General features: G+C 45.0%; 1 protein-coding gene across 3 annotated transcripts in view; it reads right to left on the reverse strand.

The window, feature by feature from the left end:
- CASR (calcium sensing receptor) overlaps positions 1–24,432 on the reverse strand; it is a 52,117-nt gene that overhangs the window by 14,267 nt on the left and 13,418 nt on the right. For 2 of the 3 annotated variants that reach the window (XM_081844864.1, XM_081844865.1), the window contains exons 2-4: positions 21,683–22,138; positions 19,394–19,700; positions 10,169–11,050 (exon numbers count right to left, since the gene is read on the reverse strand). In XM_081844864.1, coding sequence (XP_081700990.1) covers positions 10,169–11,050; positions 19,394–19,700; positions 21,683–21,873 — 1,380 coding nt within the window. In that variant the 5' untranslated portion in view covers positions 21,874–22,138. Of the gene's footprint in view, positions 1–10,168; positions 11,051–11,634; positions 11,678–19,393; positions 19,701–21,682; positions 22,139–24,432 lie in introns of those variants that run through there. The other variant, XM_081844866.1, reaches the window with a different exon arrangement.

The following is a 24,432-nucleotide window of genomic DNA, read 5'->3' on the forward strand; positions in this document are numbered from 1 at the left end:
ACAAATATTCTCACATTAGTGTAGCTGGACTTGTCCTCTTCTCTGAAAGGCTTCTGTGCATCCTTTGAACTGGGGATGCCAATGACTGAGCCAGGAGATACCACAAAAATACGTTGCCTCCCACTGAATAGAGCCCTGCTTTATCTTCCATGTGCAAAACTGTCAGACTGGTTTATGTATTTGAGTAATTTGAGTATTATAATTTGAGTAATGCTGTGCCAGTGTGGCATAGTGGTTAGAGTGTCAGGCCTGGGAGACAAGGGTTCAAATCCCCACTCAACTGCCTCTCAGCCTAACCTACCTCACAGGGTTGCTGTGAGGATTAGAGGAGACCATATGCACTGCTTTGAGCTCCTTAAGAGAAAAAGGTATGATATAAATGCAACATATACATATGTATGTATCAAAGGGTGGTATTCAACGCTAGTCCTACTCAGAGCAGACCTATTAAAGTAAATATACGTGATTAAGGTTCATTAGTTTCTATGGGTCTACGCTGAGTAGGGCTTAGCTGAATAAATGTGTACCTAATGCAAATAACGAAACTGACATTAGACAGCATCTGTAATGAACATTACACTTTTCCTCAATGTGAAGTGGCGATAAGACAAAACTAATTTTCCAGTTTACTATTTCTGCATATTTGTCTGCCTTAATGATCTCTGTGAGAGGCCAGCGAATTACCAAAATAATGTCGTTGATCTCCTGAAAGGTGGCACCCTCTCTTCTGCTTTTGGAATCTAAAATCATCAAGAGTTTGAGAAGTTTACACCCCACATAACTAGACCGGACAGGATAGAGAAACCATCTGAAGCCAAATCTGACATTTTGAATTTAGGGTGAAAATTTGTAGCTGTGAGATGACGGATGATGCACCTTGAGACATAAAGACTCTCTCTGTAAATTTGCTACAGGGTTAGGTGATCTACTGCCAACTCTAGTAAGAGTTATGGTTTGCTTCCTATATCCTCTGCTTATATATCTGTAAGCAAACTATTACTAAGACAACATAATTCTCTTGTGCTTTCCCAAGCAAATGAATCTCCAAGGGCACTTCTATTTTTCTAGAAAAAGAGGTGCCAGAACTCACCATGAACACCTCCCTTGTTCTCTTATAATGGCAATGGTGCCCACCTGAGAGGTGCTGGAACTGAGTTCAACCTGGAAAAAAACCCTTTCCAAGTGTTACCTGGGCACATCTCACCCCCCCGGGGGGGGGCGGAGTGGGAACTGTGTAACACAACAAAATATTTGGATCTGAGTCCAATTTATCAAAGGGAAAGCGTGTCCTGTCTCAAAGAGGGCGTGTGTTGCGGTGAGACCTGGAGACGGACCTCCTGTGTTGTGGGTGCGAATATTGGGCAAGCCACAACACCCAATTGGTAGGTCCCTCGTTGCTGGGTTTAATCTGGCCAATGGGGTGCAGTCTAGATGGATCAAGGGACCTATATATGCCTATGCACGTGACCCAGAGCTTCCTCTTTCGGCTCGTGCATCGGAACACCTGCCCACCTCTCCCTATATGTAGGGTATTTTGCAACTGACCTTGCTAAGCCGTTGTGTGTCATCTGTCGTTGGGACAGAGGCACGGCAGGAATTTTCCCCACTTGACTGATTGGCTGGTGCCATTTGGGTTTCACCTGCCGCGTAGCAAATCGTCACAACTTGTAAGGTTGCGGATAGGCACTGGTTCAGGTGATAGGGATGGGAAAACGGTCTCGCCATCCCTATGTGAAGGGTATTCCGTTAAAGGAATCCAGGGACTCAACTTGGTTTGGTCAACCCTCGAGAGGGGGTTGTGCCCATGCCAGAGTCCAGGGGAGCATCTGGGGAGTGGACATAGTCCATTCCTGGGCTTTCCACCTATCTCAGGTGTTCACCCTTGGCTGACCTATGATAGAGCCCTGGGTCAGCGCTACCTGCAAGGGTGCAGGGAACTAGTCAAACCAGAGCCTATGCAACCACTCACTTTCTGCAATCAACAAAGTTGTGGCCTGAATTCTGCAAAAAAACAAAACTAAAATTTGAGTCAAATGTGTCTTTATTTAGGGGGGAGGTCTCTGGGTCTGAACACGCAAAAGGAAATGTAAGTAATTGCTCCCCCACACCAGGGATGCTTCTAGACATGGGTGGTCTTAGTGCACCTATTCATTGCTGTTTTGCTTCAGACAAGAAGTGGTATAGCAGGATTGCTTCCAGATGACTGGAATTCAAATGATATTCGGCAGCTAAGAAAGCAGTCCCTAGCCCAAATATTGGGCAGGGTGATTTGCATCTGAAGCATGGTATGGGGGAAAGGGTTAAATGCACACACACACACCAGCTTCAATCCTCACTGTGGTCAGCTTGTGGCTGCAACTGGGGTGACACTGATGTAAAGACAATGCTATCTGGAAAGGTTAAAGGGACAGAGTTGACTCCAAGAGAGGAGAGACAGACCACAGAGAACAAAATGGTAAGAGGGATCCATACAGACCATAACCAGCAACATCCCTGCCCTCCGCAAAGTACTGGAACAGCTGCACAATGGGTCATCTTTACCTATGGAGGCTGTGCACTTGTTCCTTTGTGCTTTGTGTCAGAAGATTGAGGGGAAAATCTCAAGAGCAGGACGTTTTACTCACGATATCATGCAGATGCCTCAAAAACGGTGAGTGAATGAAGTGTGGCTATTCCATAATACATGACCATTGTGGAAGCAGCTCAGGAATTGATGTACTGCGGGAGATCGCACTGATAGCACCACTGCTGCAAACAGCACAGAAATCTCTCACGTGGGAAGTTACAGACTTCGACTCATTGTACAGAGGGTGTGGCATGGCTGTGCAAAAAGAGCATGAACAGCGCACCTTAGCTGTGCACTGAGTGCATCCGCCACTGCTATATTCTTTGCAAAATAACTTTCCATCTTTACTTCTTAAAATACTGTCCTTTATGAACCCAATCACAGTCCTCTAATCCAAGCCCACGCCTGCAATCACTTACAATTCTACACATGTCTATGCAGATGTAAGTCCCACTGTGTTCACTTAAAAAGGTAAAGGACCCCTGGCAGTTAAGTCCAGTTGCAAACGACTCTGGGGTTGCGGCGCTCATCTCACTTTACTGGCCAAGGGAGCCAGTGTTTGTCCGCAGACAGTTTTTCTGGGTCATGTTGCCAGCATGACTAAGCTGCTTCTGGTGAAACCAGAGCAGTGCACGGAAACACTGTTTACCTTCCCGCCGGAGTGGTACCTATTTATCAACTTGCACTTTTGGCATGGTTTTAAACTGCTAGGTTGGCAGGAGCTGGGACAGAGCAACAAGAGCTCACCCCGGCACGGGGATTCGAACCGCTGACCTTCTGATCGGCAAGCCCAAGAGGCTCGGTGGTTTAAACCACAGTGCCACTTGTTCACTTCCAAGTTAAGAGTGCTTATTTCAAAATAAATCCCAGTGAAATGGGTGGGACTTTTTTCTGAGGAAAGAGGGCTAGGATTGTACCTCTATCTCTGTCCTTAGCTGAACCCACCCATTGAGGGCTACTGAAAATGCCACCCCCTCCCCTCTCTGCCTCTTTCATTGAAGAGAGGAAAACCAATGGGGGGGAAGCAATGAAGTGGAATGTCCTTCATTAGTAATAGTAAACAGCACCCTCTTTCCTTTGCATTAACACCCTCATAAATCCTTTCCTCTGTGTGTGATAAATGATAATGACCCTTCCCACTATCATGGTTTTAAAAGCAGGAGCTCCACAGAGGAAAGGCGAAGAAGAGTTTCTGTTCTTGTCAGTCGGAAGCAGATGCATCGACTGGAGAGCTGAAAAATTAGGTGTCTTTCTCCATGAGCATCATTTCAAGCCAGCAGCCCCCAGTCATTTGCCCCATGGTCTTCTTAAAACAAGACCTTTTGTTTCATATTACTAGCCTAATATACTAATTTTACCCCTTTAGCCCTTGCACAGAGTTGCCCTGAATGAACTGGGCTTCTTTTTAAACGCCGCTGAATTGATTCTTTGGCATTTATGTTTCTATCTTTAGTTACAAAACATACATGACAAGTCCTTAACAGTGAATTGTTTTGGCTAATCATTGACAGTCTGTAACCTATAAAAAGCTGCAAAAGTCACACAGTGATGAGGGCAGAGGATGTGGATTTTTCAAAAATGCTTTTGGGGGAAATAAAGCATTTGTTCAAGAGGAAGGCAATGATGATATATTATTAAGAAAATGCCCCGTCCGTTGGGAAATGCAAAGCGTGCATGAAGGAGAATCTATACATTCCACTGGTTGAGACCTAGAGTACACCTTGGTGCAAACGCTGCATTTTATTTTTCCTCATAAAAATGAATAATGGGGAAGGGGAGGGGAATAAAGGGATGTAAATGGGGTACCACTAGAGTGGGGGTACCACTGACTCTCTCGTGGAGGAGGCATGTATGTATGCTAGGGTTGCCATATTTCAGAAAATGAAAATCCAGACAAAAATGTTGTTGACTTTTTTTAGGGGAGGGGGTGTCAAAGTTGTTGAGCTTTTCCCCCCAGCTAGTTTTAATAAAATCAGCAAAAAAAAAACCCAACAAACCCCACTTACAACATGGGATGTCATACATTTAAATTTTCACCCGGACACCATTTTCGGAATCAAAATCCCAACAATGTCCAGGATTTTCCGGACATACGGCAGCCCTTTGTAGCCTGCAGAATGTTTGAAGATGACTTTGCAGGAGGAATGACAATGACTAGGGCAGTGGTTGGAACAGGAGGGCAGGGGCAAAAAGGATGCTTCTTCGTGGCAGTTCATTGAGGACTCACAAGCTGCTCATTCAAGTTTTTTTGGTTTTGCAGCATTCACGCAACGGAACTCCAATCAAATTGCCTTTCACTCTCTCTCTCTCTCCCCTGCCCCACATTAATCCAGATTTACTATTTCTGCAGAAAATCTGTCAACTAAAAAGGCCCCACAGAAACGGTAAATCTGGATTTTTGCAGCACAAGTCCACAATAAACTGCTATGTGGAAGCACCAATACATCTGGGTATGTGTGAGTTTCCTGGAGAGCATCGTCTCAGTGCTTCTGTTCCAGCCATCCATACCACACAGTTGTCATTCCCCACTGCAAAACCAACTTCAAACATTCTGTAGGCTGCATACATACATGCTATACCATTAAAGCACGCTGATGCAGGGTCCCACTTGGATACAATTCTATGACAATATATGCAATATTAATCCTATCCAGAGTAGACCTGTTCTGTTAAAATTAGTAGACATGACTAACTTGGGTACATAAACTGTACTGGGTCTACTGTTGGGAAGATTAATTGTTGGATACAACCCATAGCATTTTTTAAAAACATATTTATATATAATCTTCCACACCAGTCTCAAGATGGTTTACAGCCTTAGAAGGCCATCTAGTAGGCTTGATTTTATTTTTTTAATGTACTGTAGTTCATAAGGTGCTAAGAAGGCAAGTCTATGTACATTTATTTGGGAGTACACTCCATTTAGTTCAGTGAGACTTACTGCTGGGCAAACATGTGTGAAGGACATTACTAAGCTATCAGTCATGATAATGGACAAACTGCAGTCCATCATGCCACCAAAAAACAACCATCAAATAGGCGAAGAGACTGAATGATGAATGGCAGCTTCTTTTGTGAATGAATGCTCAATGTGGCTAAAGGCAAGCTGCTATTCTCTCAACCTAAGTCCCCCATCTGTGGCATTGTCATAGTCTGGGTCCTGTCCTGACTCAGACACAACAGAGAAACAGAGCTGTGTTTCATCAACACGCCAGTGAAGCCTCTCTCCAAATTTTCCAGTGACCATTCCCCACGACTTCATGTAGATGTTAAAATTGGGGACCAAATAATACCCTTTGGGACCTCACAGCAAAAATGTCACGGGGCTGATGCTACTCTCTGAAACTATAGTCATTTATGGATTAACCCATATCTTAAGATCCATATACTGTTCTGTTATTTCCAGTCAATAAAAAGGTAAAGGGACCCCTGACCATTAGGTCCAGTCGTGCCCGACTCTGGGGTTGCGGTGCTCATCTCGCTTTATTGGCCGAGGGAGCCGGCATACAGCTTCCGGGTCCTGTGGCCAGCATGACTAAGCCGCTTCCAGTGAACCAGAGCAGCGCATGGAAATGCCATTTACCTTCCCACTGAAGCGGTACCTATTTATCTACTTGCACTTTGATGTGCTTTGAACTGCTAGGTTGGCAGGAGCAGGGACCGAGCAACGGGAGCTCACCCCGTCGCGGGGATTTGAACCGCCGACCTTCTGATTGGCAAGTCCTAGGCTCTGTGGTTTAACCCACAGCGCCACCTGCATCCCTATTTCCAGTCAATACATCACCTTAAATTGTGAACTCCTAACTCCCTTTCCATTTCTGTTATGGTGGTTCCTGTCACGGCATTCACGGTGTGGTTTTTCCCAAATCATCTCCTATATTAACAGTATTTCCTATCTTGCTGTCAACCATAATTTCAACCATACACTCCTACTTCCCTCCTTCAAGTACAAAATAGTATATATTGTGCTAGTGACAATAAAACCATGACACACCATGATGTTCAGTGGTGCCACCTTTATCCAATTTTAAGCATCAGGCAAAAGCTTTCCCTTTTCTTCAGCTTTCAGCTCTTAATTTGAAGTGGGGCAGCAACTGTAAGACCTGCCTTTTAATTGTACGGGGTGTGTGTGTGTGCTTTAGGTTTTTAATTAGTTGCGTTTTTTGTAATTGGTTTTACTGTTTGTAAAGTCGCTTTGAGTTGCTTTTTTGAGGAAAGCAACTGATAAATAATAATAATAATACTGATCACACATGCAAACCACGCGCTCTACAACTAATGTATCAGATTCACCTACTCTTTTCCTAAGACTGAAAACAATATGGACTTTGAATTATTTTACATATATATATAAAAAAATCCCTGGTAAAGTCCATCTATTGATTAATGGAAAGGCAAATGTCACTACGTGAAGCACACCAGTGTTTTACAGAGATTAATCTGTTGAAATAAGTGTTTCGTTGACGCTCAGGAGTTTCCCATTAGATGAACCCAGTGACACAGAGTCAAACTACCAGCCTCCCTCTGCGAATATTTTATGGATGACTTGCTAAGCTATCTGCTACAACTCGTCACAATTTAAACAACACCAGAACAAAACAGCCAGTTCCCACCAACAAGAGTGCCACTTGCTTTCTGCACACGGCCGTCTACTCTGGTACAAGCGCAGAGGGAGAACTTCAGGGTGAACTGTATATGGGGATAGCTACAAACACTGGGCTCGCTGCACACATCTTGCTACCTGATGTGAAAAAAATCCTCCAGAGTACAGTGTACAATGTACAATGTACTCTGGAGGTTACCAACCCAGTGCTCATGAATGCTCTCATTAGCAGCCCCAGGATGGAGAGACCCAGACCCTAAGCTTTCATCACCAATCCCACAGCAGTGAGAGACTTCAGGGATTCTGTTTCCTTTGAATGAAAGTCTCTGGGGACTGTGGTGTCTTCGTGACATATGGTTTTATTGACGCATCTATACAAGCTGAGCATAAGATGGGGTGTTAATGCCGTTGGCCCCTCCAACAGATCTTGTTCCACCAGTGAGTTTCAGAACAGGAAGCAAGTCAAGCCTCTGTGTCAAAAAACCCTGGGCTCTGGTCTGTTATTATCCAACACCTTGTATGACATGGCCTTAAGCCAGGAGAGGTGGGGGGACGCCTGCACTCTACTTCTGAAAGCAGTCACTGCTCACGACCTCAATATATTAAGGACCCCCTCTCCCCATATGAACCGACCCGAACCCAGTGCTTGTGATCTGAGGCCTTTCTCTGTGTCCCTGCTCCCTGAGAGGTTTAGAGGTTGACAACATAAGAACGGGGCCTTTTGGTGGTGGCTCCCTGGTTGTAGAATGCTCTCCCCAGAGAGTCTTGCCTGGTGCCTTCTTTAGGTGCCAGGTGAAAACACTCCTCTTTATCCAGACCTTTGGCCATTAAACAATGTATGGCTTTTTAAAAGCGGGGCGGGGGACTGTTATTATTATTTCTTTTTCTGTGATTGTTTTATTTATTAATTATTATTATTGTGCTATGTAAATGATGCTTTTAATGTTGTACTGTGCCCTGGAATCTTCAGATAAAAGGCGGTATAAAATTTGAATATGAGTAAGAAAGGAATCACAAGCTGCTTAATAGCCAACAGGCCAACTCTTTAGTCATGTAAATAAGATGCTTAACAGCCTTGAAAACAGCCATTAACTTACCGTATTTTTTGCTCTATAAGACTCACTTTTTCCCTCCTAAAAAGTAAGGGGAAATGTGTGTGTGTCTTATGGAGCAAATGCAGGCTGCGCAGCTATCCCAGAAGCCAGAACAGAAAGAGGGATTGCTGCTTTCACTGCGCAGCGATCCCTCTTGCTGTTCTGGCTTCTGAGATTCAGAATATATTTTTTCTTGTTTTCCTCCTCCAAAAACTAGGTGCGTCTTATGGTCTGGTGCGTCTTATAGAGCAAAAAATATGGTAACTAAGAGACTGGTTTGACCACTTCAGCAGTTCCTTCCACTACAGAATCCCACCCTACAGATATAATACCACAGGCCTGGAGGGGACCTAACCGGTATCCAAACCAACCCCCTCAATCCTATAATAACACAATGCCTCTAAAATTCAGGTGCAGCTCACCATATCAAGGGGCTGGGATGCAGTACTCATTATGATGCACAGACATAAAAACCTTCCCTTAGAGATAGCAGAGAGGAAGAACAAAAATGAAAGAGGCATATTATTGAATGAAAGTTTATGTGTCCCACACACATGGGGAATTTTAAAAGAAATATACAGTGGTACCTTGGTTTACAACCATAATCCGTTCTGGAGGTCCGTTTGTAAACCAAAACAGATTGTAAGCCAAGGCGTGCTTTCGCCAATGGGGCCTCCCCAAAAAATTTGTTCGTAATCCCAAAAAAGGTTGCAAACCGGGACATGCACTTCCGGGTTTGCATGTTTGTAATTCAAAACGTATGCAAACCAAGACGTATGCAAACCAAGGTACCACTGTATATGATTCTTGAGCTCATCTGATATCTACAAGCCCTAGAGCACCCCCACATTCAAATTGCTGAGCTACCACCCCACCTCCTTTTTCAGTGGGTGGGAGAGAGCAGAAGAGATGGAGGCATGGCAGAATGAATAATCTACATAGCAACGCTGGAGAGGCAGCGCTCATCTGCCACACTACACCGGATCTTCTTCTTGGGTGAATCCTTCCTGTGAAGGTTTAGCCCTAACATGCTGAACCAGAGATTTAGGGAGCTTCTGAGACGCTGAAGAAACAGAGAGAAGAGAAGAGAAGAGAAGGAATAGGAAAGCTTTTTGAAGGACATAAAAAGGATCAGTGCATGAAACCTGAAAGAGTAAGTGGACAAGAATAACAGAATGAAGAAGTTGGGTGGGTGAAAGTGGATGGATGGATGGATCACTAAACAAACCAATGTAGCAGAGAGGGAGAAAGATAGTAGAACTGACTCAAAATGTGAGCTAGAGCTCACATCTTTAGCCTTTCCAGACCCAGGACCCACTTTTAACCCAAACATGCATTTTGGGACCCATTTCTTTATCTTCTACCATATATTTGCATGGTGGTGGTGCTCCTGTTGCAACCTACCTTGGTTCAAGCTGTGACTCAACAGCTGAAGACCAGTGAGCTAAACGATTTGGCTCCCTGCCATGTCCTCCTCTGCCCTAACCCCTGAAGAGAGTCTCCTCTTCCTGCATGCTGATATATTCCATGATGGCTCCTATGTGTCCTCTAACAACAAAAACAGGGGAGAGTATTGCCAAGCATAGCCTATTAGTGTTTCTCAAACTTGGGTGTCCAGCTGTTGTTTGACTACAACTCCAGTCATCCCTAGCTAGCGGAACCAGTGTCACGGATGATGGGGGTTGTAGCCCAACAACCGGGAGACCCAGGTTTGAGATACACTGGCTTAGTGGTAGGGTCTGTGAAACCAGAGGGGAATGTATCGCCCAACACGCCACACCTCCCATGGTTAGGCTCTTGCTAAAAGCACTGAAGAAGACCTCTAACAATGCATATATGGTGTTCAATTTTGTGTCTTGTAAACACAGCGTACAGCAATTATGTAACTGCGGCGGAAAAATTTACCTGCCATGCTTCCACTTTCTTGATGTCAGCACATGACCCATTGCTGAACAGTCCTTTCCCAGGGGTGCAAGTGTATATATCCTGCAAAGCATGGGCAATGGAGTATACGGCCAAGTATACATTGTAAGATATCCGCAGGTGAGTATAATCCATATAGGGAGTCTCCACACTGGTGATATTTTCGTGCCCAGTACAGGGGGCGCGGAAGGCACTTGTGGCATTCCCAACTCCAGTGCCTTCTTCACGGCTCTTCTGGAAAGAAGCAGAACCTGGATAATTTTTGTTGCTATCTGCCAGGTAGCAGTTAAAAGTCTCCTCCCAAAACTCTTTGATAAATCCATTGTTAACAGATTTCCTCGGATTCACCTTCCGCAGAAAGTTGCGGAAGCCGGGGATCTGCCCTGCCTTCAGAGCAAATCCGATGGTGCCACCCATGACATGAAAGAACTCTGGCATAGCTATCAGCGAAGAGCTGGCCCATGCTTCACTGGCCAGCCAAATCCTGCCAGTGATGTTACGCGTGACAATCTCTTTGATCAGCGGTTCCAGATCTGGCCCACTTGAGAAAACGACTATCACCTTCGCTGTGGAATTCTCAATGACTTTCACCACCTGCTGGATCTGGTCCTCAGGCAAGTACTGTGCGATGAGCTCACTGAAGTCAATGCAGATGTTTCTCTCCTCGGTCTCTTCCCTGAACTTTTCGATTCCTGGCCGTCCGTAATTGTCATCTGCCGCAATGGTGCCCACCCAGTTCCAGCGGAAGTATTCGACAATGTCTGCCATGGCGGTGGCCTGGTGTTCGTCGTTGGGTATGGTACGCAGGAAAGATTTGTACTCATTCCTGTTGCTCAGCAGACGGCTGGATGAAGCATAGCTAACCTGCGAGAGGGGACAGCGAAAAAGCAGTTAAGCAAACCGAGTAAAAGCAGCAAGTCAGCAAAGGTTTCCTTTGCTCTTGTCATCTTGGAATTCTTATGGTGTATGAGGAAAGCGATGCCCCAAACACAAACATTTAAAATGTTCTGAAGGTGTTATAGCCTGTCTTTCCACCTGGTTACCTCAAACTTTGTCTCATGCTCCATCTACTAAGGTGCAAAATACCCAGAATTACATAGACAAAAAGGTTGGGCGTAACTATTTATTCCCCCCAACGTATGCTTGAAATTGAATTCTCAGTGGGAAGCTGGAATTAGAGTTTATAGGCAGCTGAGACTGTATAATTAAGAAGTCTGACAATAAGATGGAAAAATGGACAGAAATGAATCACATAGACTCCTTCTCCTTTCCTCATGGGGGAAAAAGTTACACTTTGCTTCCTCTCCTCCTTTACTCTTGACAGAAACGAAAGGGAGGAAACCAAGGACTGAGCAGGATACCACCCTGAGATCTCCAGTTATAGGGTGGTCTATAAATTCATTAAATAAATAAAATAAAATAATCTAGGCTACTAGGCAGGTCCACACCATATGTTTGAAGTGCATCCAGCAGAAATTTAAAGCTCATGCTTTCCCCCAGATAATCATGGGAACTGTAGTTTTTCCCCAGACTCACAACCCCCAATACCCTCAACAAACTACAGTTCCCAGGATTTTCTTGGGGGAAGTCATGTGCTGTAAATTGTGCATTGCATAGGCTCTAAATGTATTATCAATGTAGGGGCACATGCAGAGGTGCTGCAATGGACAGAAATGAATGTGGTCACTGGTTATAGGTGGAAGAGAGCATAAAAATTGGGGTGCACAATGACTTTGAAGTGGAGCACATACAACCAGAAGATGTGAAGTTGACAGGGGCAGGTTTTAATTAGGGTGCTAAACAAGATTGTGTAGCACACAGGGACCACAAATGGGTCAGTTCTGAGTGTAGTTTAATTCTTAATTGCTGTTCTCAGAGAACTCCAGGAATTGCAGCTCTGTGAGGCGAATAGGAGTCTCCTAGCAACTCTCAGCACCCGTAACAAACTGCATTTCCCAGAATTCTTTGAGATAAGCCATGACTATTTAAAGTGGTATGATACTGCTTTAAATGAATGGTGCAGATGGGGCCTAGTTCTATACTCTCTCTCATCCTACTCTGATTAACCCCTCTTCCCTCACTCAGTTTGGCTCCCCTCCCCTCATTAACCCCATTCATATGTTAGTTGTGTGAAAGTTGTCCTACATAATTACACCCAGGACTATAAAGGGAATTAAAGGTGCACAAAAGCAGGACAACAAAAGGGAAAGGGGGGAAAAACCCTGAAGAAATTATTTGTGCATGTCTTCACTGTGAAAATGCAAAGCACACCATGCCTGAATTGACTTTTTGCATGGAGTCCAAAGACAAATAGTAATGACAGGAGACAACATTCTAGGGTGGCCTTAAAAGTAAAGGTAAAGGCACCCCTGACCATTAGGTCCAGTCATGACCGACTCTGGGGTTGCGGCGCTCATCTCGCTTTATTGGCCGAGGGAGCCGGCGTACAGCTTCTGGGTCATGTGGCCATCATGATGAAGCCACTTCTGGCGAACCAGAGCAACATACGGAAACGCCGTTTACCTTCCCGCCAGAGTGGTACCTATTTATCTACTTGCACTTTGACGTGCTTTCAAACTACTAGGTTGGCAGGAGCAGGGACCAAGCAACGGGAGCTCACCCCGTTGCGGGGATTCAAAAGGGTGGATGTCGTTGCTTGAATTCGTCGCGGGGATGTCAGTACGGGTGGCCTTACTGACAGTCAAATACAGTGGTAGCTCGGGTTAAGTACTTAATTTGTTCCGGAGGTCCATACTTAACCTGAAGTTGTTCTTAACCTGAAGCACCACTTTAGCTAATGGGGCCTCCTGCTGCTGCCGTGCCACTGGAGCACAATTTCTGTTCTCATCCTGAAGCAAAGTTCTTAACCTGAAGCACTATTTCTGGGTTAGCGGAGTCTGTAACCTGAAGCGTATGTAACCCGAGGTGCCACTGTAGTAACAAATTACCATGTCCAGGCGGCATCTACCTGAGAGTTTTAAATAACACAGATATTAAACTGCTGATCTTCTGATGTCTCATATCATTGACATTTATGAGTGAAACTCACTCAGCTCCCTCAACACACACTTTGGAAATATGGCTATAGTTCTCAATAACTGCAACAACAATGAATCCACAAACAAAATGTAGTAATCTGACCATTCTGGGTTTGAATTTATAGCATCCTATTATTATGGCTTGGAAGCAAGAATCCACCCTTGGATTTATTTATTTTTTTCTGATAGAATACACTGAGAAGAAGCTATCAGCAAACAGCAATTTTCTTTCTTTCAAAATATAGACACTTACGTTAGAATTTTGGAAAAAAAAATCTGAAAACTGGGAAATACAAGCTAGCTGTTCCTTAAAAGACAACTCCAGCCATGAGGTTCTAAAATGCAAGAGCACACCTTGCTAATGCAGCTGGACAGCTCATCAACTGGTTAATGTAGGATGCCTTACCATTTGATGCCGCTACCAGTCTTTTGCATGGGACACAGGTAGTGCTATGGTCTAAACCACTGAGCCTTGCCGATCAGAAGGTCGGCGGTTCGAATCCCTGCAATGGGGTGAGGTCCCGCTGCTCGGTCCCTGCTCCTGCCAACCTAGCAGTTCAAAAGCACGTCAAAGTGCAAGTAAATAAATAGGTACCACTCTGGCGGGAAGGCATTTCTGTGCGCTGCTCTGGTTTGCCAGAAGTGGCTTAGTCATGCTGGCCACATGACCTGGAAGCTGTCTGCGGACAAACACCGGCTCCCTCGGCCTATAGAGCGAGATGAGTGCGCAACCCCAGAGTCGTTCACGACTGGACTGAACGGTCAGGGGTCTCTTTACCTTTACCAGGCTTTAGCACACATTAGAATTCACGGGCTGGGGCAACAACTCCCTCCCGCTTTTTAATCAATATTGAGAATCACTTCTTGAGTCCACTGTCTGTACTGATCTGTTCATGAAACTTGCCTTCAACTTCTGGAACTGGGAACAAATGCTGCTGGTTCCCCTTTGGTGACTTAAACAATCTGCTTGACCTAAAACCTGCTTGACACTGCCTCTCAAAGAACGAGAGATGCAAGGGTTCCTAGAAATCCAGTGCTGAAAGTTTCCTTCAAGACTTTCTCCAAAGGGCTGACATTTGGAGTACTAAACAACTTGCAACCCTCAAAATGGGGGGCGTGAGGGGGAAGAGGAAGAGAGAGAATGACCTTCCACCCATGCCTTCTCTGTCTCATTTGGTAGAAGTCATGCGTGCTTTCTCAGAAAGGCAAAGGAAGCAATATTCGCTCCCTGTGCAATCTGCTGGATGGCAAGCAGTGTTCATTTGCTGCTTGGTCAGTCTAAATGCTTCCGTCGGCGGAACCTTATCCAACTGCTTCTCATCTGGGAGTGACATACGCTTCCATGAAAAAAGATGAGATATGCTTCCATAAAAACAACTGGTATCTTCCCATAATGGCTTGATAATTGGCAATTTGGAAAGCCAAAGCTGATGGAGAATAAACTTTCCTCCTAATCATGTCCAGTTCTCTGCCCTCCTTATCTATGCGAGCCAAGTAAATTATATGCCCTCCATGGCCTCTACTGCTAATGAGTTAGCTGGGGGATGAGTAAATAGAAAAGAACCCTATGCTGGGTCTTACACATATTATTATTTTTAATCTTTCTCCTAGCAGCAGAAGCTGGCACTAGTATCTCCCACAGACAGGAAGCCACATCCAAGAGACCCAGCATTACAAACAAAGACAAAGCTAGAAGGCCCATAAATTCCAAATTGAGCTTCTAAATACGGATCAAATGCTTTCAGTAAATGGGGAGGCATTCCTGATTGCAGGGGTTTCCCATCACGTGGAAGCTCACACTTAGGTTTCCTTCTTGCATATATCCCTGCATATGCACACATCTACCAGTGGGACAGGACCAGTGGGACAGAGTCCTTTTGTGAATGCACAAAAGAGGGCTTTGGGGTGCTGGTGTTCAAAGCAACCCTCTGATTCCAAATGAGACGTAGTTTCCACTGCTAAAGCATGTTCTCCTTCATGGAGAGCACGTGTTGCGGTGGGGGCCGCCAGGACACTCTAAAGTTGGGGGCGGGCTAATTGACCGTTGGCCACTGATGCGATTGGGGGTTCCCTTGTTGTTGGGAAGAAGTTAATGTTGCCATTTGTTGACTGACAGCCAGAAATGCTAAAACTCCTTGCACGAGGCTAGGGCTTCCTCTTTTCACCTGTGCATCGGATTGCCCGTCCCTCCCTTCCTAGAATTAGGGTTGTTTGCTTTGACCTTGCTATGCCTGTCATGGGGTCGTCTGCTCTTGGGGCAGGGGCCCGGTAGGAATTTTGTCCATCTGGCTGATTGGCTGGGCCATTTGGTTTTTGCCTACTGCGTAGCAAATCATCGCAACTTGTAAGGTGGTGGTTAGGCATTGGTTTATGGTTTGGTTGGTTGAGGGGCATGGATTGGCTGTGCCTGCCCCTCTAATGCTGCTGCTGCTGCAAGGGATTCCGTTAAAGGAATCGGGGGCTAACTATTGCTTGTCCACTCTGTCAAGGGGGCTCGGGCCATAGCAATGAGCTCCTGGTTGCATTTGGGGAGGGCTGAGGGCAGGTTCCCTGCTCCGACGCTACCCCCAAGTGTATTCCCCTATTCTGACTTTCGCATCGTGCGGAATGTCAGTCTGTCCCCCATGGTGGGGGCAGATAGTCGCAACCAATACCTAAGCAACCACTCACAAATTTGTATTTTAATAAAGTTGTGGCCAAAATTATGCCAAAAATCTTAAACAAAAAATCTGTGTGATGTGTGAGTTATTGGGGTGGCCCTGGGGACCTTGACACGCAACTTCAACATCACAGACTCTCTATACTTCTAAATTACTAAACATCTGAATGCTATGTCTGCTCTGAACACTGTGTCTCGTCTTTGGAACAGAGAAACCTTGCAATAGTAATCCACACTCTCATAACCTTCAGGCTTGATTACTGCAACAGAGTCTATGCGGGGCTGTCCTTGAACCAACTACGTTCATTTTATGCTCCAATAAATTATAGCATATGTGACACTAGGACTGTAAACATTTTATAAACAGGCCAATTAACTTTAAAGCTTTATATTTTTCTACTCCAGTGGAGCACCCAAGAGATTTGCAGCATACAGAAGAAAACACACAGAAAAAATATCATGAACACGAATGAGACTAAAATACAAGAGAAAGGTGAAGGCAGGGAATCAAGCAGAGGCTTGCCTAAGGACAAACAAAATTCTTCAAATAGGCCGGGGGCAGGAGATAAAAACTGCACGGCATGGAATGCTACAGCTTATGAGCAACAAGAGAGAAGACCTTGTTCCTTTTTTCTACCAACTGTGCCCAGAAGGTGGGAGGAGATATACAGAAAATACTCCTGCTGATCACAGTGGATGGAGCAGAATACGTGGTGGGAGATAATCCTCAGATTTGTTGGTTGCCTCATACTGAATCTTCCATATAACGAAGCCGATTAAAACAAGCAAATACAAGCTATTAACAGATGCACCAGCCAATCACAACACCCCAGCTGCAACCCCAGCACAATATATATCTATATATATGTATATGTGTTTATATATACAGTATATGTTTGTGTATGTACGTGTATGTCTAAGTGTGTGTGTGCATGAATATGTATATATATGTATATATGCTTTAAGTAAGGGACGTGGGTGGTGCTGTGGGTTAAACCACAGAGCCTAGGACTTGCCGATCAGAAGGTTGGCAGTTCGAATCCCCGCGACGGGGTGAGCTCCCGTTGCTCAGTCCCTGCTCCTGCCAACCTAGCAGTTTGAAAGCACGTCAAAGTGCAAGTAGATAAATAGGTACCACTCCAGCGGGAAGGTAAACGGCGTTTCCGTGCGCTGCTCTGATTCGCCAGAAGCGGCTTAGTCATGCTGGCCACATGACCCGGAAGCTGTACGCCGGTTCCCTCGGCCAATAAAGCGAGATGAGCGCCGCAACCCCAGAGTCGGCCGCAACTGGACCTAATGGTCAGGGGTCCCTTTACCTTTATATATGCTTTAAAGCAGGTGACTCAGCACAGCCCTGCTTTGCTGCAGTGGGGGTGGGATTGCTCTGGCAGTGTCGGTGGCAAGGGCTGGGCTGGCGGTCCCCCGCCCAGGGCATGTCTGCCCACCCCAAGTGCCGGCAGTTGACGCTATGCCACTGCTTTAAAGATGATGACCAGCCTCTTGAATTAGGCCCATAAATGAAACAAGCAGCCAGTGAGGTTGGTATAAAGGAATTGGAAAGCTCGTTACAATTCTGATAGCTGCAGTTTGAACCAGATGTCCAAATACTCTTCGAAGGCAGCCCCCCTCAGAGTGCTTCACAGTAATCCAGTTTCTGAAGCCACGTGCAACCATAACTAGGAACAGACACTAGTTGGCACACCAGTTTAAGATACTTCTGGTCACCACTACCATCTGAAAGCAAATCTATACCATAGATTTAAAGCACATGGCTTTGCACAAAGAATCCTAGGAACTGTAGCTCACCCCTCAGAGCACTACAGTTTCCAGCACCCTTAACAAACTACAGCTCCCAGAATTCTCTGGGGGAATTCATGTCCTTTAAACGTCTGGTGTATACCCAGCCTGACATTATATAAGCAACATCAGAACCCCCAATCTACAAACCTGATTTTTTAAATGTAGAGTGCTACCTAATGCAAAACAAACTATCCCTATCACTAGGCCTGCACTTCCACTGACCAAAGCATTTTCTGCGTTCTCTGGATTAAAGTTTCTCCTTTTTTACATATAATTCTATTTATAGTTTTCATTTATATACATTTCATTAATGATTCAACCATAATTTTAACATTTCTGACTTCGACTCCCTTCCCCCTTTCTGCAATTCTTTACATTTATTTTCGACCTTTCCTGCATACTCCAAATTATCTTAACTTATTCCTTTATTTATCTATTCTCATATATATTTTTGAAACTGCAGGTTTTTACAATAATCCTGCCAATATCTTGATCTGTTTACAGTTTGTTTGTAAATACTCAATAGACTATTTCCATTCCTTTCTAAAAAGTTTGTTATCTTGATTTCTTATTCTTCTGGTAAGTTTTGCCATTTCTGCATACTCTATTAGTTTCTGTAACCATTCTTCTCTCGTCCTCTTCCTTTCATTTTGGGCAAATAACATTCTTGCAGCTGTGGTCGCATACATAAATAAATTTCTATACTGTTTAGGTAGTTCTGATCCCATAATTCCCAAGTGGTACCTCAGGTTAAGAACAGTTTCAGGTTAAGAACAGACCTCCAGAACGAATTAGGTTCTTAACCCGAGGTACAGTGGTACCTCTGGTTACGTACTTAATTTGTTCCAGAGGTCTGTTCTTAACCTGAAACTGTTCTTAACCTGAAGCACCACTTTAGCTAATGGGGCCTCCCGCTACCGCTGCGCCGCCATTGCGCAATTTCTGTTCTCATCCTGAAGCAAAGTTCTTAACCCGAGGTACTATTTCTGGGTTAGCGGAGTCTGTAACCTGAAGCGTCTGTAACCTGAGGTACCACTGTATATATTCTGCCAATTATCCAGTCTCTCCAGTGCCAGATTAAATCCTTTTAGATGGAATTTTAGTCAGAATTGATTCTTCATTTCCCTTGTGTTTTAGACTTCCTTTTAATTTAATTTAATTTAATGTGACTCCTTTAGGGACGCACACACATACACACACACACACACACAGAGAGAGAGAGAGAGAGAGAGAGAGAGAGAGAGACTATATATATATTGTGCAAATTGTTTCCCTGGTTTGTTATACACCACCCTGGAAACTTCTGATGAAGGGTGGTTAAGAAATATCTTAAGTGAATAGATAAGATTGCTTCCCTGTCTTAAGATGGAAAGGAGAGGTACAACTTCTTGTCATCAGCAGACTGTTGACAGCAGAATTCAGCCAATAGCCTCCAGCAGCTTCAAGTAGATGCTAACCAGCATGAAAAGACAGAACTCTGCAGAACCCAATTACAAATGGCCAACATGGAGACAGGACTTAGGTAGCCGACAAATTACGTTCAAGTTTTATTCTGCCAGTCTTTGGTGTACTTTAGTCTTGCTGGCTGTGATTTGTTTTATCTGCTTTTAGTTTGGATTTTGAATGCTCTTTGGTGTTCATGAGCTGAAAAGCCCCCACGCTACACACACACATTCTGCATTCGGGAAAAGAGTAGCATATATTCAGTACCTGAGGTATGTAAAAGAGACCCAGAAGATTGGCCACGGCAGTAGAGATCCCAGAACCAGTTGCTCCCACCACTGCGATTGTGGAGGGAATGTGCTCTGAGCAATTGCAGAACTCATCCAGATTCAGAGAGTCTATCTTGTTTTGGGCCACAAAACTCAGCGTGGCTTCCAGGGCTTTGGAGACCGTGTTGCAGGTATCAAATATGCTGTATCCAAGGGTCATGTTGGGAAGAAGCGTTGGGCTGTTATTAATTTCCTCAATGGCAAAGATCATTGCCTGAAGCCAACGGAAACCACGGAAATTATACCTACGAAAAAGAGGGGGGAAATTAAAATAATGACAACTGGCTTGAAGGCGGGGAAAAGAGTGAAGAACAAGTGTCTGAGTAAACTAAGGCGCATGGCCAAAGTCTATTTTTCCATCAAAGAGCTATGATTCTATTCATTTCAAACAAGTAAACTCAAAACTGCAGAACAACTGGCCATTTCATACATGCTGAAACCGACCAAGATTAATTCTGATAGTGACAGGCGATATGTGTAACGTTGTTGATTCTTCTGGACCTCTCAATTTTTTAAAAATACCAATTGACCAAGGTATCCTTCTGGAACTGCTTCTTAGGCAGACATCCCCAAACTCGGCCCTCCAGCTGTTTTGGGACTACAATTCCCATCATCCTTGACCACTGGTCCTGTTAGCTAGAGATGATGGGAGTTGTAGTCCCGAAACAGCTGGAGGGCTGAGTTTGGGGATAGCACATGCAGGCACTGCACTGCCATGGTTCTAGTTATTTGGGGGAAGTAGGTTCCAAAAGGCAGGCTGGAAAACTATTATTCTTCCCATTAGGAGTTATCCTAGCCACCTGGACCCCTAGTCAATCCGAACAATTATTTGCATAAAGAGGAACTTTTGTGACGGTGCTAAAACCAATCGGCTTCAAGCACTCCAATTGCTGACCTCTGCGAGTCACTAACAAAATGCAGGGCAATAGCACCCACATCTGTGGAGAGCTCACAGAGTCAGGCCAGTAATAGCAAGGTAGTTTTAACCTCCTCTACCCTCCCTCAGTGCTCCCAATCCACTTTGCTTCAATTTTGCCTACTGTGGGAGCAAAGGAGGAGGTGATTACATATTTGTCTGATAAGCTTGCATACCCTGAAATGAAGTTTCACATCTGATCTGTAGTTTCTTTGCCCACCACTGTGCTATATCAGTGCTGGGTAAAGAACATAGCTGTCAACTTACAGATTTGAAAATAAGGGACCAGCAGCCTCAAAAATAAGGGATCAGCAGCCAAAATAAGGGATTTTCCGGGCACAGGTATGTTCAACTTCTGAGCCCCTCCGAGCCAAAGGCAGAAAGCCCAGCCAGCAGCCAAACGAAGCCTCAAGCGGTGGTTCCCACAGCGCAGCAACCCGGCAAAGGGGATGCAGCAAGGAAAACCACCGTCACCTCTCCGCTGGGAAGCGCTGAGCAAAGGCGAGTCCCCAGGGAATGCAGCTGATTTGATCAGCACAAGGCATGCAAGCTCCACCCCCCAGTCGTTCTTAGACTCCTTATTGGGTGAGCAACGCAGCCAAGCAACACAGTTGGAGCCTCCCTCCTCCCTGGCCGGCAAGGAGGGAGGGAGGGAGAGGAGCTGCTTCCTTTGAAACCCGGGAAATTTAAGGGACATCATCAATAAGGGACAGCAGTGGGACACAGCGCTGGGATAAGGGACTGTCCCGCCAAACAAGGGACGCTTGACAGCTATGGTAAAGAAACTTTCAGCCTACACATTTGCAGGGACAAGAATTGCAACAGAGTTTGGGAGTCTGCTCCAGCTACTGAAATGTACATTCACTGTTTTTTTCAAGAGCTACAGATCAGCTGTGAAACTTCATTTCAGGGCATGCAAACTTATCAGGCACTGTTCTGATTGGTCACAAAGCCGTGTGGGGGCAGGAAGCAGGGAAATAATAATTCTATTTATAGTCTTATGTCCCCCATGGCTCTTTTGCAGGCTGCAATCTTTCCTTTTTTTTCACATCAGTCTTGCTGGAGAGCCTCAGCAGAAGGCAACACCCTAATCGTAGCCACTGGCTACCAAGTTGTTATTTTTATGGAGGCGCCAACAGTTCCTGGGCAGAAACTAAAATGCATTCATTTATTAAATGTATATTAGGATTGCAGCCTTGGAAAGCTGGGCCACTTAAATAACAACAGAACAAGGCTTTACTACTTAGCAATATAGCACTTAGTTTGAACTTGGTGGGTAACAGGCTTTAACACATTTTTGCTTGGGCTCACCTTATGCATTCAACGGATTCTGGTCTAGATTTCAGATCCTGGTGTTTAGCAGCCACTCCAAAATGAATGGGGAACAGCCCCCCAAGAATAATGTCTCCTTTCTTCTGTGCCCTTTGATTCGGTCCATAGGCATAGGCAGAGGTATTCCAAGTAAACGCAAAGAGGAGCAAACAGAAACTATAAAAAGTCATCGTTCCTCCTTTTCACGAGGGACAGAGGTTGCAAACTTCAAAATGGCTACACAAGAGGAATAGGCCTAATAACCTTCAACAAGCCTTTTCACTTCTGAACACTGCGCACTGCGGATCTGGTGGGGATGCCTGGTGTACGGTAAGCCACAGGATAGCAGCCATAGTTCCACCATCTCCTCAGTGGTCTTCTCCATCGCAATTGACCCAATCCAGCAGTTTCTTGCTTCCTCGTCGCTTGTTAGACGGAGCCCATCTTCAAGACCCCCTAAAAAGAAAATGGAGATGTAAAAAAGTTATCTCAGGTGCACTCTGAGCTGCCCATAGACTGTGCCTCTTCCCCAATACCATCGCCTTAAAAATAAGGGATGCACTATGAGGGCTTCCCAAATTGTGGTCCATGACCCACCAAGGTTTGTGAGCATCAGTTGGGTGGTCTGTGGCATGTCAGCATTCAACATTCATATTGATTTTCACTGTACAGTCATACCTCAGGTTGAATGTGCTTTGGGATGAGCGCATTTGAGTTGCGCTCAGCGGCAACCCGGGAGTAACGGAGCGCGTTACTTTCGGGTTTCGCCGCTTGCGCATGTGCAGACGCTCAAAATGACGTCACGCGCATGCGCAGAAGCGGCAAAAATCGACACGCGCGTGCGCAGACATGCCTTTGTTTGCTTCTAGATGCGAACAGGGCTCCAGAATGGATCCCGTTCGCATCTAGAGGTACCACTGTATTTTTTCTTGCTTCTTTTACTTCTGTTGTATTTTATTGTATTGCAGTTTGAATTCAATACAGCGGTACCTCGGGTTACAAACACCTTGGGTTACAGACTCCGCTAACCCGGAAGTAGTACCTTGGGTTAAGAACTTTACCTCAGGATGAGAACATAAATCGTGCGGCCGCACAGCGGTAGCGGAAGGCCCCATTAGAGTGGTACCTCAGGTTAAGAACGGTTTCAGGTGAAGAACGGACCTCCAGAACCAATTAAGTTCGTAACCTGAGGTACCACTGAATAAGACAAGAAGCAATGAAAACACAGTTAAAAATCACACAGCACCAAGCACAGCATATTGCAACTTCTATAACAGGCCGAAAAATCAGCAAGTGATCTGTCAAGACCACCAGCAATTTTAAAGGGGTCCATGAGGGAGAAAAGGTTTGGGATTGGAAACCACTGCACTATGCAGCTTACAGATTCATTCAGTTTCCTTTCTCCTGAGTCTTTTGATAATATACAGTACATGGTTTTAAAGTTTGTTTCCATAAGTTACTTTGCGGTGGGGGAAAGCAACTCATCAGTAACAATCACAGGGCCCCTTACGGCTGTCAACAGAATCACCCCTGAAGTCAGGTTACAAATCATGATGTCCACTGCTCACATCTCTGATCTCAAAGTCCTTCATTATTTTGCTGTTAAACATATTTATAGGCTACCTACAGTGCAAAACACCTCAGGCAGCCCACATGTTAATAGTGACAAGGAGAAAATGCAATGAAATGAATTTTTAAAAAGTGCAGAAACAGCAAGGCAAGACAAATAAATAAAATTCAACAGAACAGCACAGCCACTAAAACCTGTACACAACCCTGTTGGAAAGCCTGGACAATGAGGAGGGCCTTTGCCTGGCGCAGAAAAGACACAACATTTGGGGACAGGCTAGGAGGGGCATTTCGCATAAGTGGTGCCACAACCACCATAGCACTCTCCCCAGTCAGCCCTTGTCAAGTTTGGGAGAGGGGGGGACGTTGATAGGAGCAGGGAGTTGTAGAGAAATGTAGTGTTTGGACAGGTTTGTGTGGTAAAAGGTAGCTTTTTCAGGTCCAGGGCTTTACAATTTAGCCACCAGCTACTTGAATAATTTGTACATGACCCTTCAACCCTTGTTGTGTTTGGCCTCAAAACATCTCTATGATGTTGGTCATTGCTACTATGATTGTGGAACCGAGGCACAATCCATGCAACCAGTTCAGGACAAACCCAAGTCCAGTCATGGCACATCATGTTTCTGAGTACAATTCAAAGTGTTGGTGCTGACCTTTAAAGCCCTAAATGGCCTCGGCCCAGTATACCTGAAGGAGCGTCTCTACCCCCATCGTTCTACCTGGACACTGAGGTCCAGTGCCGAGGGCCTTCTGGCGGTTCCCTCACTGCGAGAAGCCATGTTACAGGGAACCAGGCAGAGGGCCTTCTCGGTGGTGGCACCCGCCCTGTGGAACGCCCTCCCACCAGATGTCATAGTGAACAACAACTACCAGACTTTCAGAAGACATCTGAAGGCAGCCCTGTTCAGGGAAGCTTTTAATGTTTGATGTGTTACAGTATTTTAATGTTTTTTTGGAAGCTGCCCAGAGTAGCTGGGGAAGCCCAGCCAGATGGGTGGGGTATAAATAATAAATTATTATTATTATTATTATTATTATTATTATTGCCTTCTTCTTCTTTTTACAGCTCAAAAGAGGCATACACAAGCATCATGATTCAAAAAAATCTCAAACAACAAAGCAAAAGTATATACAACAATAAAAACCATCAAACCATTGGGGAGAGGAAGAACCACCTC

This window comes from Podarcis erhardii (genome assembly GCF_964252035.2).
Source record: "Podarcis erhardii genome assembly, chromosome: 17".
Classification (NCBI taxonomy): Eukaryota; Metazoa; Chordata; class Lepidosauria; order Squamata; family Lacertidae; genus Podarcis; species Podarcis erhardii.